The 14,491-nt window shown below is 40.6% G+C and overlaps 1 protein-coding gene across 2 annotated transcripts in view; it reads right to left on the minus strand.

Moving 5' to 3' along the window:
- Positions 1 to 11,432, minus strand: part of EXO1 (exonuclease 1) — a 34,564-nt gene extending 23,132 nt beyond the window's left edge. For both annotated transcript variants that reach the window (XM_067535753.1, XM_067535752.1), the window contains exons 1-8: positions 11,300 to 11,432; positions 10,704 to 10,877; positions 8,224 to 8,343; positions 6,996 to 7,119; positions 4,849 to 4,986; positions 3,874 to 4,086; positions 1,533 to 1,720; positions 619 to 715 (exon numbers count right to left, since the gene is read on the minus strand). In XM_067535753.1, the coding sequence (XP_067391854.1) occupies positions 619 to 715; positions 1,533 to 1,720; positions 3,874 to 4,086; positions 4,849 to 4,986; positions 6,996 to 7,119; positions 8,224 to 8,343; positions 10,704 to 10,864 (1,041 nt within the window). In that variant the 5' untranslated portion in view covers positions 10,865 to 10,877; positions 11,300 to 11,432. The remainder of the gene's footprint in view (positions 1 to 618; positions 716 to 1,532; positions 1,721 to 3,873; positions 4,087 to 4,848; positions 4,987 to 6,995; positions 7,120 to 8,223; positions 8,344 to 10,703; positions 10,878 to 11,299) is intronic.
- Positions 11,433 to 14,491: the final 3,059 nt, after the last annotated feature.

A 14,491-nucleotide genomic window follows, 5' to 3' on the forward strand; every position in this document is an offset into this window, starting at 1 on the left:
ACCTTCAAAAGAACCTAAAATGGCTCATTATAATTAGGTGAAGAAGGTAGTACAGAAACAGCATCTGATTTCCCCTACTTAATTTCATGAGGCTTCTTGAACCCAGAAAATTGTTTATAGTCCAATTTCAGAAAAGCCCATAAAAATGCTGAATTTCCACGGACTTCAAAGGGACTCAAGCACACAGGGCCAGTGATAACGATAAAATGGGCATTCAATTGTTATATTTTACTGGGAGAGGAAACTACAAAAGGTATTAATATGTATGAACTTATTTTATGCTTTTTGGAACTACTAAGAGATTTTAAAAAATATTGGCAAAAATTATTTAAAAAAAAATTAGGTGTCACCTACATTTTAGGATCCAAAAACACTTTTCAAAGCACTAGCCCTTTGACTTATCGGAAGGGGGGACACGGGACGGGAACAAAAACCAACAAATTTGTATTCTGTTGCTGCTTGAGCCTTACTTTTATTCCAGACTCCTCGTGTACTATATACAACTTTCATAACACCAGACCAGCTTGTGATCCTTGACACAGATGTAGGTAACATTCCTCCATACTTTCCCAGAGGCATGTCAAAATCCTACGTTGAATGTTTTAAAAACAATGTTACCTGTGAAGCCTCAGGGTTGTAGTCATCAATTTGTTCCATTGTATCAATATCTTTATTGCCAAGGGCAATTTGAAAAGCAGTATCATCATCAATATGTCTAAGTCAATCAAATTAAGGGGATATATATCTGAATATTTGTATTATAAATATAAAAAAGTAGTATGACAAATTAGAACTCCTGTTCTATTTTCTATATTAAAATATGCTATTAGAATAATCCAAAAATTGAGCATCCAAAGAACATATACTACTGCACAAACTGCTTTCCCCTGACTTCATTCAGTAGCAGCTCCTGGCAGAAGTCTTTAGCCATTACTAGGGAGAGCAAGCAGGAGACATAGTGGTGGCCAAAGAAAATGAAAGTCTCTGTCAATCATTCCCCACAGCAGTTTGGCAGGTATACCACAGCTGGGAGCTAGTTCTTAATGGCTTTCTCCCTTCATACTGGATTTTTTTATTCCACTATGATGGGAGTCATAAAAAGGAGACGGAGGATGGGGAAATGTCACTGCTCCCACAGGTTAGGGCCCTGTCTGTCATTCGCCTAAGTGCTAATGGGAGAGTTACAACGTATATTATCTTAACACTACCCACAATAGACACTGTCTCAAAGAAGTCAAGACAGTTGAAAAAAAATCTAAATTCAGTCTAAAGTTAAGTAAAATAACAGTTTCTTTAAAAAAAAGCATATTTGTGGTTTTAGAACAAAGGATATTTACGATTACTGAAAGTTTTTTCTTTCTGAGTATAATGCTTTAAAATGTTAAAGGAAAAAGATGGACATCTTTTGCTAGGCTGACTGATCAAACAAAAGCCTCCTGTATAATAATGGAGAAAATCAAACACATAAGGAAGAGAAGGAACCCACTATGACACACCATTTCCCCCATAATACGCCAGAGCAAAAAGGATACGGCCCTGCATAAAGTAGTGTTTCTGGATCAATGCTGTCATCATAAGCATTTAGAGGAACAAGCTTCCTCTTGACTGGGTCGAAAACCAATTGATAAAGGAAAGTATTATTGGCTCGAATAAATCCCTCTATGTATTCTTCCGATACAGTTATATTCATCTTCAGGTACTGACCAATTTTCTTAATAACCTGTCAACAATAAAGATGTTGCTTTCTCGTCACTTCCAATCAAAGGAGATACAATATTGTGCAGGTCTTCAAAATTATGATTCCAAATATCCTTGACTCTATGACTACATGGAATGTTGTTCTGAGCACAGGGAAGGAGTGGCTGGAACACAGAACAGCCTTCTGAGGAACATATATATGGACAATTTTATATCCAAATATCCTAGAGGAGGTACTCTGTGACTACATGGGAAGCTGAGAGGGTGGAGAAGAAATGTAATAGAACAGCCTTCACAGAAACATATATATATGGACAAATTACACAAACACACACACACACACACACACACACACACACACACACACGTTAAATTAGCAAAGAAAACTTATGTTTAGTGACAGTTAAGGTTGTAACAGGACACAGTCCATCCATCCAAAACCTTACAAGTAGGGAAATAAGTTAATGGGGGAGGACTTGTGCATTCTTTCTCACCTTTATATTGCCTACAACACTGTTAATAACATGCTCCAACTCTAATAGCTACCATTAGCAAAATGTACCCCATCTTCATTAAGGTTTTCCATTAGAGTGCAAGTCTGATGAAGCTAAGGTAACACTAAATTTATCCTTTATTTATCCTCTTCTCCTCTGCCTTCAAACACACAGCTAAAAAATGTAAGTACAACAAAACTCTTAAACTTTTAGAAAATCCTTTGCTGGCTGTTTTTAATCAACAAAAATACTGACTTACTATTTAAATAGTTTCTCCAATATATACATGCGATTTAGGTAGTTTTTTGGTGATTCCTATGAATTCACTAATTGGTAGTTAAGTTTTTAGACAAGTTTGTTGAGAAGGATGCATCTCAGTATATGGGAAAATTTTACCCTCAAAGAAACTAAACTGCAAAACATGAGAAAACCAAACAAACAGATAAGACAGTGAACATATTTTGGCAGTCTTCTTTCTATATTAATTCCAATTACTCTTCAGTGTAACTCGCTACAATGAGAAATATGAATACTGTTTCACTCACTGTTGGATCAGTATGCTTATTGCTCAGTTACTGGCTTACAATAGTTACAGCAGAAATGTTTCACATGAGATATTAGCAAACGACAGCTTTTCAGGTGCAAATTTCACTATTTTACTAAGCTAAGTATACTTAAAGGTTTGTTTTTGTTTTTTTTTTTTTTAAATGCTGGTTTGTCTAAACAGTGGAAACTGATTAAACAAAAAAATGGAAAATCTACGAGATTCCTTTCTGATATTAAGAAAAGCTTGATGAGCAAATCAAATAGGTTTGATACATGCCTTACCAATACATTTTTAAATAGGTTTTAAGAAGTGCTATTCTTTCTTCAAGGCCTAGATCAAGCAGACACTTAAACAAGTGCTTAACTTTAAGCAAATGAGTAGTTCAGTTTAAATTAACTAGACTTTGGTTTGCTGGATTAGGACTACTGTGCCTCCAAAATAACATTGTGACGTTTCACATTCATTATCCTTTAAGAATGCTCTTCTTCCATATTGCCCACAAGAACTTAATAAATAAATATGAAGAATAATACAATTCCAAACTCAATCTATTCTCTGGATTTCTCAATGTGTCAGTTTTGTTTAACTGTAAGCTCTTTTATGTCTTGCACAGTGTCAAACATTGTTTGCCCATGATACTGATAAAAAATAAGCAGACATGACTTTGAATACTATGGGGAGCAGAGTAAGAAGGTGCAACTTCTTCCATCAGTCACTCTTCCTACAGAAGAACCACATTTTAAGTAGCTGAATCTGGCACAATCTGAATCCAATTTAAAAGTTGTGGACTGGTTTTCTGGGAATGTAACAAAGGAGTAAATAAATGATAGCATGAAGGACAATCCTTTAGGCTTTGAAAAATCTGTCCCCATGCACTATATATTCTTGAAGAATTGGAATAAGTCAACATTTATTTTATTTAGCAGTTCTCCAACGCTTAAGACCACACACTACAACATTACTGAAACACACCATTCTCCAACACCAGTGGAGTATTTCCTTTGAGGTCTCCTCAAATTGCAGGTACTTAAGGAGAACACCCTTCATGACATCCGACCCCTCAGATTTTTTCAATAAAGTGTTAATATGTAAAGGCTTTAGAAATCCTAAAATACAAATCTGAGCATACATTACCTTTATAATATCAGGATTGCTGGCTAGTTTTAACAGCTTGCATGCCTTAGCTAACCCGATTCCATAAAGCGATGGAAGGTAGTCACAACCAGAGAGAATGCACATGTAACGGAATTTCTCTTCTGTAAATACATCCCCAAGCTGTTTGCACTTTCCTAGTCGAGCCTGATCGATCTCTAGTCCATTTCCAAACTTGTCAATTTTCAGAAACACCTTGAGATAAAAGGGAGAGCAAGAAGTAACATTAATGTTCATCTCATTGTATTTTTATGCACATTAGTGAACTAAAGCTTGTTTCCTCTCAAACATTTATTACATTATTAGCTTGTGGTGTTTGCCTTGCCTATTGCACTTGCTCTCAGAAGACCCTTAAGTTCTAGAGGCAGTGATCAGAGGTGACTGCCAGAAACTCTACAGCCAGTAGGAAGAATGTTTTGAAAGGAATCAGGGAACAAAGCAGAGGCTTCTACACAGACCTTCTGCAAAAAAACCATGGATAGGATATTCTGGGATAGGTTCTAAGAGTCAGGGTTGTTGTCAAAAAGTTGTGTGTATGCTTCCTGACCCAGCAGTGGCATCTGAGTACATCTATTTGCAGATTCCTGCTTCTAGAATATGGACATGCATTAACACTGTAATGATGGGAGAGTGTTGGTTTTTGTTTGTTTGCGTTCATTTTAAAGAATATGATCACCTTTGGGGCAGGTATTTTGCTTTATCTGTTTGGAAAGCACATACTACATTGTGAGCACTACTAAAATAGGTATGTATTAGTTTGTGGCACTTAATGGAGAAACAAAAAGATTTAATTTGACCCTTAAACTCTGTGTCTCAGTTTCCCTATCTGTGACAAGACAATAACTGTATTACACACATTACATTACGTACACTTCACAAGGGTGTATGGACAATTAGTTTGTACAATGCTTTGAAGATGTAACGTGAGATGTAAGAGCTATTTATAATTTTCATTACCTTTTTACACCCAAAAGCCAGAAGATCGGAGTCCTCGGTGATTATAGCTTGTACTATGCCAGTCTTATTAAGATAGGCCAACTGAGCATCAGCTTCATATGGAGCAACAACACAATCAACTCCTCGAGCCCGGGCAGCCTGTACACAAACGAAGTGTGAACAATGTAAGAACTCAACACTATTATTACTGGACTGCAGCAGCATCTAGGCTTCATCCAGATTTAGGTCTTATTTTGCTAGGGATTGTGTATACAATTTTCAAAAGTGCCTAAATGACTTAGTAATCTGCATTTGCAAAAATGACTTAAGCACTTAGGAGCCTATTGACTTTCAATGACAGTTAGGCTCCCACGTCACTTTTGAAAATGGAAGTTAGGCAGTTTTGAAAATTTTACCCTGTGTAAACATATAGTAACAACAGTCAATACTACAAAAAACTTACTGTCTAAAAACCCAATCTTGCAAATCACTATGTTGGGACACTGCCCATTGAAATCAATGGGGCTCCACCCATGCAAACCCATTTGAAGAAGCCATTAAAGTTTAAAAATAAATCATTTCAATTGAAAATAAAAAAAAAAAAAAAAAAAAAACCAAACAAACCCAAAACATTTGTGTATAAATAACCTTTCCTAGTGGCCTCCAACACTATCCACATTCATTGGATCCGAGCACAACTGTTTATGCTTCAATTCCAACCATTTTTTTTGGTTCAAAAAAGAGCATCTGGGCAAATATAAGACTGTTTGATAAAACTCTTCTATGACTGATAATTTCAAAAGTTTGATTTCCTGGGCCATTTTTTAAGTGATCCATAATGTTCCTATCTACAAGTGTTTGCTAACAACAAAAAATGAAAAAACTGTACTATTTCATCCCTATGTCATTTATTTATGCCAGTGATACTCAGACTGAGGCTCCTGAGCTGCAAGTCTCTTATGTGTCTCCTGTGGCTTATTTGCATCACATGATATTAAAACATTGGTTAATAATTAAATCACACAATCTAAGTTATTATCCCAACCAGGATGCTTTTACTAAGTTATTAACTAATTGTAGTTGATAAAGTAATACATGGTCAGTCATTTTGCTGTGAGAACAACACACAGACACCCACCCACCCCTCAGAGTTACAAACAACTTAGGAATGGAGGTTATTCGTAATTCTGAACAAAACGTTATGGCTATTCTTTCAAAAGATTACAACTGAAGATTGACTTAATACAGCTTCGAAACTTTACTATGCAGAAAAAAAAATGTTGCTTTTAACCATCTTAATTTAAATGAAACAATCACAGAAAGTTTCCTTACCTTGTTAAAAAAAAAAAAAAAAGATATAAATTACTTAAGTTTAACACAGTATTGTACTGTATTTGTGTGGGGTTTTTTTGTCTCTACTTCTGTCTGATTGCATACTTCTGGTTCCAAATGAGGTATGCAGTTGGTCAGTTCATAACTCTGGTGTTTGTAACTCTGAGGTTCCCTACCGTATAAACTAAATATTTCCCGCCATACTGTATATACATGAATATATAGTATTACAAATAAAACAATGATCGTTAATTTGGCTCCTGAACCACTGAGGTCCGAGTATCACTGATTTATGCTGTATATCAAATGCAAGAGGACACACAACGGTTTAGTTAGAATTGCAAAGATATCTGTAAAAACAACGAGAGTCCTGTAGCACCTTAAAGACTAACACATTTCTGTGGGCATCGTTCATGAGCTGCAACCCAGATGCATCCGACAAAGTGGGTTGCAGCCCACGAAAGCTTATGCCCACAGAAATGTGTTAGTCTTTAAGGTGCTACAGGACTCTTGTTGTTTTTGCTGTATACAGACCAACATGGCTACCCTTCTGAAAGATATCTGTGAATGACTACCACATGCCAATTAAAAGAAGTCTGACATAATGAAAAGCAGAGATGAATATGGTAGATTTATCGGTCAGCTATACTGAATAGACAAAAATGTGCCTAACACATATCTCTGGGCATATTATATGGTTATAATGTGAGAGCCAAGTATCATGTAAATATGGGCAAGGAATAGCAATGAGCAAGGTATAAACATAGAGGAGAAGCAGCTAACAAAAACTATAAATGTAATTTGCAAATCTACAATAGATATAATTAGCAACTTACTTTAATAACTTCATGAGCCATAGCATGGGTAACATTAACACTGCGCCCAAAACAGTCTCTGGCTTCTGATAACTTCCCCTCACGAAGCAATTGTTTCCCCTTCAGAAGATTGGCCTGTCGTTTCCTGCAAGGTAAAACAAAAAAACAAAAAATCCATCTCCCTCGATACAATATTATTCAATACTGACATAATACCATAGTTTTGCATGATACTTTATGAAGAATTAAGATGGACGTGTTTCCTTCTCCAAAGAGGTCAAACTATGTTACACAAAGAACATGAAGATACGAAAGGGAGTAGGAAAAAGGAGTGCAAACTGATACAAATAATGAGCGTCATTCTGTGATGCTTATAAATAGTAATACACTGAAGTAGAGACTGAAAAAGGAGCATACAACACAGGAGCTGAGGTGAACAGTGAAAAGTAGGGCAGAAGAAGTGTGTTTTTAGGATAGTTTTAAAGAAGAATAAAAATGCTTGACACAAGAGGTTTGTGAGGGAATTGTGTTTGCTTCCAGACTGAGTCCAATACCACAAATTGACTATTTTCCAGATTTGAGGAGGCCAAGACCTCTTGAGATTTAACACTCTTTGGGGCAGGGACCATCTGTTTGTTCTGCATTTGAACAGTATGTAGCAGCACAATGGGGTCCTGGTCCATGACTATAGCTCCTAGACACTATCAGAGTGTACAATGAGAATAGCTAACCTAGCAATATTTGCAAAAATATAGGACAAAAAATTATCAGCTCACAAGATATCAGCATGATCAAACCAGAACCTGAATCCGAAACCCAGGCCTGATCCAAAATTAATGTAATGCAGATTGTATACCATCCTGTTGATCCATCAATAATAATAATCAATTACACATAGTGGCAACAACTACTTCTACAGTTCTGATCTGATTGGACAAATCAGAGGTATAACTACACAAGGTATTTCAGATTATAAATTACTGAGAAGCTATTGCTCAAAATATCTGTTTCCCCCCCCCCCCCCATTTATAAAAGATTTGCAGTTTTTAAAGTGCAGTTCTATTCTAAACACCCAAAACTGTCACTAACAGTATTTTGGGGTTCAGTGCTAGAATAATCACCACATCACATTATGTGTGTGGAAACTAAAGCAATCTTTGAAAAGCACAGTGAAATTATCACAGTTTTAAAAAATGAAGCATTACGCACATAGCCAATATAAATTGTTTGGAAGTTGATAATTACTTACTCTCTTCGAGCCTTTTCCACTTCCTTTTTAGAAGGCAGGGTACATCCATCAAATACTAGAATTGGCTTGATCCCAAATGACAAGAGCATATCAACAAGTTTCATGCAGAAGACTACATATCTGTAAGAATATATATATATATATTCATTTTACAAACGTAAAACATTCACTTGCTTAAGGCTACCACATATTTCTAACTTGCAGAAAAAACAAACATAAGTTGATGATAATTAGGACTCAAAGTTGTCAGTGGGTTATACGCTCTTTTTTTGAAAAAAAGGAAGCACAGAACATCCACACATTTTTACTCTGAAGGAGTGAGTCCTTTTCATCTCCTGTCTCCAGTGAAGAGCAGTCCACTATGTACACCATTGTCTGCTATGCTATTTACTCTTCCATACGAATCATTGTGTGTCCAAAGAATAAGTTAGACTTCACTGCATTTTAAAGCATTTTATAAACTATAGCACAGATAGATAATCTCCCTGACATCTGTGAACTGAGTACATGATGATCAGACAAACGGAGAGGGGGATGCATGTTGCATTTTCCTTTCCTGAAACTCTGTGGATGACTCTGTTGGAGCTTTATGGTGATTAAGGGGTGATGGAAGACAACCATCTGTGTGCGTCACTATCCACCCGTCACTCTAGATTGTGCATAAATACTGGGATGCCTGCACTGAAACTACAACTATGTGAAGCAGCAATCTGCGCCTATATCCACCCACTCCCAGAGAAAGGAGAGGTTAGGATCAAGAGCAGGGTATGAGCTTGCCAGTAGCACAACTGCAAACAGTGCCCTCAGATGGAAGGGAGGACAAAGCAGCAGCCCAGAAGGGACAACCCACCTTCACTGCTCCCCAAGCCCATCTTTTCTAGAGAAAAAGATTTGTAAGAGATTCCAAGGTCAACCTTCCCATGTTTCTTTGGTCCTCTGATCTCCTTACCTTGGTATTTCTATCGAAATGTACAATTTGATCCAGTATGTGTATACAGTGGTCATTTCACTATTACAAATATAGCTGCCTGTCGCTGAAAAGTGACAACCTTTACACAGCACTGAAGGCTATATTATTAAAAGTGCATTACACATTTTTGACAGTCATCTAATATTTTTCAGGTGTTAACTGACCACAGTTTTTTCTAACACATAATGTGGGACAATAGGGGCATTTTACAGTGAAAATAGCTTTTACAGTGAAATAGCAAGAAACACTTCTTACAGTGAGTTAGACACTGGAAAAGCTGAATGGAAAGCTGCAAAAATTACACCAAAAGAAAATGCTATAACATTCACCATTTATGAAAGAGGGATAGGTCACATAGTATGACAGAGAACAGATATTCCTTTACCTTCACTTTCATCAAGGTTGCATTCTACTTCAAATGCAAACCTGGTATTAATGATCATATGCTTATGGAAGTGGGTAAGTCCATTTATGAAAAAATTAATTTGGTTTCCAGCACTCTAAAGTTCAATGTAATCATTACCACTTCTCCAGTCAATCAGCATCCCGCATTCCCTAAAGGTCTGAAATACCCCAGTCCTCAGAACCCTGGGAAATCCCGATTGGCTTGGAAAGTGGGTAGCAGCTGTCTAAAACTCAGCAATTTTTGGTTCAAAGGGATTTCATGTAAATCTTCCATCCCCAGTTTCAGTTCATGTAAATTTGCAAAGACCACCCAAGCCCTCTATTTCGCTGTTAATCAGAGGTTTAACTAACACCCAAAATAAATCAAGATTAGCTCAAACTGCTTAGTTTTGACTAAATTACAGTAAAAAAAAAATAAATCACTTAATCTAATAGGTTTTTCAGCCTAAAACAAAAGGTTTCCTCCAACTTTCCCAGGTTTGTGAATCTTGTAACAAAATTCAAAAGCAGGCATATTTCTCTGGGATTCATTATGAGCAATGAACAATGTATAATAATAAATAATATATGTTATGCAGTGTATTTTTCTGCAGGAAGAGATTGATCTCATTCACAATACAAAGTGCCAGAATTACTTGTCATTCTGTCACATAACATTGTTTATGAGCAGTTATTTTTGTACTACAGGACCTTCCAGTGGCACATGCTGTATTATAGCTGGAACACTTTTCATTTTGCATACAGTACCTTATAACTTATACCTTATATGCATATTGAAAAAACCTCTCCTGTCTGTTTTTTTAAAACTTACTCATGATACAGGTAACACCCAATAATGTGTGTGTGTGGGGGGGGGGTGCGGAATCTTATTATCAGTATCTGACAATTTGTATATGTAGACTCAGTTTTGTTATTTCCCCATTTGTACATGATTATAAAGACACAGAAATTGGCAGGGGGGAGCCAACGTCAGCTGTAGCACAAGAAACCTAGTCAGTTTTTCAAAAATAAGAGTTAAAAGCAGTTTCAAGTTGGCAGTGCGTCCCTTTAGTTTGCAAAAAGGGCCAAGAAACTCAGAAAAATAAGTTCGTTTTTGAAAGCTTACTGGTCAGTGGGTTCTCCTTTGGCTAGTTTTTCAGCACAAGCATAGGCTCCTTTATGCAGCCAGCAGTAAGTATCCACAGCTACGGCTTGCCCTCTGTATTTCTTCACGTGAGTGGGTTCAGCTGCCTCTTTGATAAACTGGAGCAGGCCGTGGATGCCCATGGTTCTGCTTAGACTGGAATCGGGAAAAGAGGAAGAGGCGACATAAAAGAGGTTCTGCTCGCCCGCTGCAGCGTGAGGTGTCAGTCAGTCTTTGCACGAGGCCCAGCCCATCGGATCCGAGGAGCAGACCGGCTGGGGCTGAGCGCGGGAAAGTAAAGCACCAGGGGCTGGGAGCGGGACCAGGGCAGGACCCGCTGGGCAGGGCAGGGAGATCTGAGCTCCCGCCGCCCATAACGGGCCGCCACCGGCCCGGGAACTGCGGCCAGGCTGATAAAGCCGGCGCCCGTGCGGAGCCCTCGATCCCGGCCCCGGGCAGAGCCAGGCCCCGTTGGCCCCTTTCGTCGTTAGCCCTGGGCGAGCCCAGGCCTCCCCCCACCCCCGCGGAACGGGCGCCGCCTCCCCTCCCCCATCAACGGCTCCCCCCGCCCTCAGCACCTGGGGGCGTTGGGAGGCGGGGAAGCCGCGAGACGGTCCTTTCCGGCCGAGCCGGCTCCATCCGTTCAGCCGCGGCGCGCGGGATCCTCCAGGCCGCCCGCGTTCGCCAGAGCACTTTCAAGCAGCGCGCGCGCTGCTGTGGGGTGGGGCGGGGCGGGGCGAGGCTGGACTCCTCCCCCCTTCGCCTCGAGAAGACCCCGCCTCCCGCTGGCCCAGGCGACGCGAGTCCAGAGCGCGCTGCCTGGGGACAGAGTGAGAGACTACCCGTCCCAGCATGCTGTGCGGCGCCGGCCGGCCGTGCGGCGGGTGGCGAGTCGGAGCGTTGCAGGCTGGGACGTGTAGTCTGCGCTGCGCTGCCTGTCTAGGAGCGAGGGCGGACGGGACTCGTCCTGCTGCCGCTGTGCTGCGCACCCGGGGACTCTGTGCAGCCGGTTCCGAGTCCGGGCGGGCTCCGGCCCCCCAGTCATCAGGGAAGGGCCATCAGCTGGGTCCGCCGGTCCCTGGATTGTCATTGTCAGGCACCCCCAGGCACACGGGGGACGTCTGCACCGCAGGGGTGCAGCAGCGAGCAGTGTGGCGCCCGAGGAGGGGCTGAGACACCCCAGAACCCCGTGGGCATGGCCCCCACACTGCTGTGCGCCTCCGTCCAACCAGCCGCTGCTTCCCCTCTCATTAGCAGCCTAGCGTCCCGCAGCCGCAGCCTGACCCCGGCCAGACGCGAGAGCCTTTCCCTAGCTCACGGCAGGGTGGATGCAGGCAGCCTGCTTTTCTCTGCGGTGTGTAGCTACACTACGGGCCTAACCCCACCCTGCTGCTACATGTGGTGTACAGTGTAGCCATACCTAGAGAGAGTCCCAGCCCGGCATTGGTGTAATGGATTCCCTCCCAGTCCCCAGGCACACACACGAAGACCATCCAGCAACAGGCCCGGGAGAGGTGGGCAACATTTTTCAAAAGTTGGGGGGGAAAAGAAGGAGAAATTTTTTTAAAATTAAACATAAAATAAAAAACAGAAGGGGATTGTTTTTTAAAAGTTTGAATTTTTTCTACTCTTTTGACCAGCTCTAGTGCTCCTCCCAGGAGCAGCATAAAATCTGGCCCATGCCTGTCATCATCTGATCCACATGGGTCACATTGGAGCTCCATATGGCTGCAGAAGTTCAGCTGCACAGATTCCATTGCAGGATCAGAGCTTGAGACAGTCCCTGCCCTGAGAAGAGTAAAGACATTTAGGAAAAGGGTAAGTTGACTTTTTGTCCATCAGCAGCTGGGGCAACCTGGCAATACTTAGGAGCAGAAACATGCACAGTTGACGGTGATGGGGTGATGTTTCCTATATGCAGATGTCCACTTGTTGCTATCACATGATGCTTGTAACATTTAAAAGGGAAATATTAAGGAATTAACATTAGAGTCATAACACATTACAATCTTATTTCTGAATCTATGTTGAATCTTGACTTCTATGGATAATATATTCTGGCCCACAGTGAGATTTTTTTGAAATTTTCTGTTAGGGAAAGAATTTAAGTAAATAAAAACAGGGGAGGACAACTTAGAAATAATTGTTATCCTCATCTGTGGATATTCATGTAGTATATAAAGGGGACAGAAGAGGCCATGATAATCCTTACTCCTAACCCAGAGTGCAAAAGTAGAAATTTCTCCCACCCCCACTAAAGGCAAAGACTGCTGAGGGACAAGAGAGGCTATTATAAGGCTTTTAGATACTTTCAGTGACTTAGGCACCCTCTGATTAGATGTCCTCTCTCCCTGTTTCTCACCCAGAATCTATTTTTGTGTTGCCAGCAGAATAGAAAAGGAGCATTAGGTCCATTCTGGAGGAGCATGTTAACTGAGGCATCTGGACATAGAGACAGAATGAGGGGATGGTTTGAAAGAAATCTTTTTTAAAATGTAGATGAAGATATATTAACCCTGGTATTTCACTTATGCTGCAGTGTATAAGGCTATGTCTACACTACCGCCTATGTCAGCAAAATTTATGTCGCTCAGGTATGTGAATATTCCATAAGAGCTTCTCCCACCAATATAACTTATGCCACTCATGGGGGTGGTTTTTTTAAGCTGTCCCGTTGGCATAAAGTGTCTTCACCAGACGCACTGCAGTGGCACAGCTGTATCAGTACAGCTGTGCTGCTGCAGCGCTGTACACATGGACATGGCCTGAACTGTTTGTCTGGTCTATGTCAATTGAAAGCTCTTCAGGCTGTAGCTGGAGATTTTTGTTTCAATCTATTTGAATCTGCTATGAAGAATAGTCAGGTAAAAGAAAAGTCTCAGAAGGGGTTTAAAATTATAACAAAAATAACAGTAATCAATTGGATAAATAAAGAGTGGTATCAGTGTTTGGACATTCTGTGGTATTTAAATATTGATAAGTTTTAGGAAAAGGATCTTTTAGGATAAAAATTAGTAAGTGAATCTAGCATTGGCAACTGGAAAATAGCTCTTCTCCTAGTCCCTCCCCTACCCATTGTTGAGGTTCTCACTCCTGACGTAACCCCTCCCTTGCTCCCTGCCCCACCCTTCTAATTAGCATGGAAGGTGAGGCTAATTAGCATGAAAGGTGAGGCTAATTAGCATATTATGTATTGATTGGCTTAAGAGCCTTTTGACATCAGAACCTGATTAACATGGCAGGTATGACCTGATTAGCATATTGGGTAGCCTTCAAGCTGATTGGCTAAGTTTGGGTGACCTTTGGATGAGCTCCCTAATGTCACCGCTCCCCTATCCATTTTGAGTTCTCACTCCTAATGTCCCCACTCCCCTACACATTCTGACAAGCTATATATAGACAACTGTCAGCAAGCCAGCTTTGTAGAGAGCTGAAATTAACGAGAGAGAGAGAGGAAGAGAGAGATATCATTGGAGTAAGAAGGAGAGAGGAAGGTCGAGAGAACCAAGGAAAAGGACATCTAGACCAACTTGAACAACGGCGAGCAAGGGTGCACCTTAGGTTTTGGACAACTGGGCTGAGTCCCCACTTTATGTCCGAGCCAGGGTAATCCTTCTACTAGGAAACTGCACAGGTGATCCTGGTCTTACAGGCAAACGGGCTAACTGAGTCCCGACTCTGTGTCTGAGCCTAAGTTGATCCTTGTGTCAGAGAGCTGTGTAGGTCCTTCTGGGCTTACAGGCAAACGGACTAACTGAGTCCCTGCTCTG

This window comes from Emydura macquarii, unplaced genomic scaffold, assembly GCF_026122565.2.
Source record: "Emydura macquarii macquarii isolate MOO-44397 ecotype Brisbane River unplaced genomic scaffold, CSIRO-AGI_Emac_v2 contig_3517, whole genome shotgun sequence".
NCBI classification, from domain to species: Eukaryota; Metazoa; Chordata; order Testudines; family Chelidae; genus Emydura; species Emydura macquarii.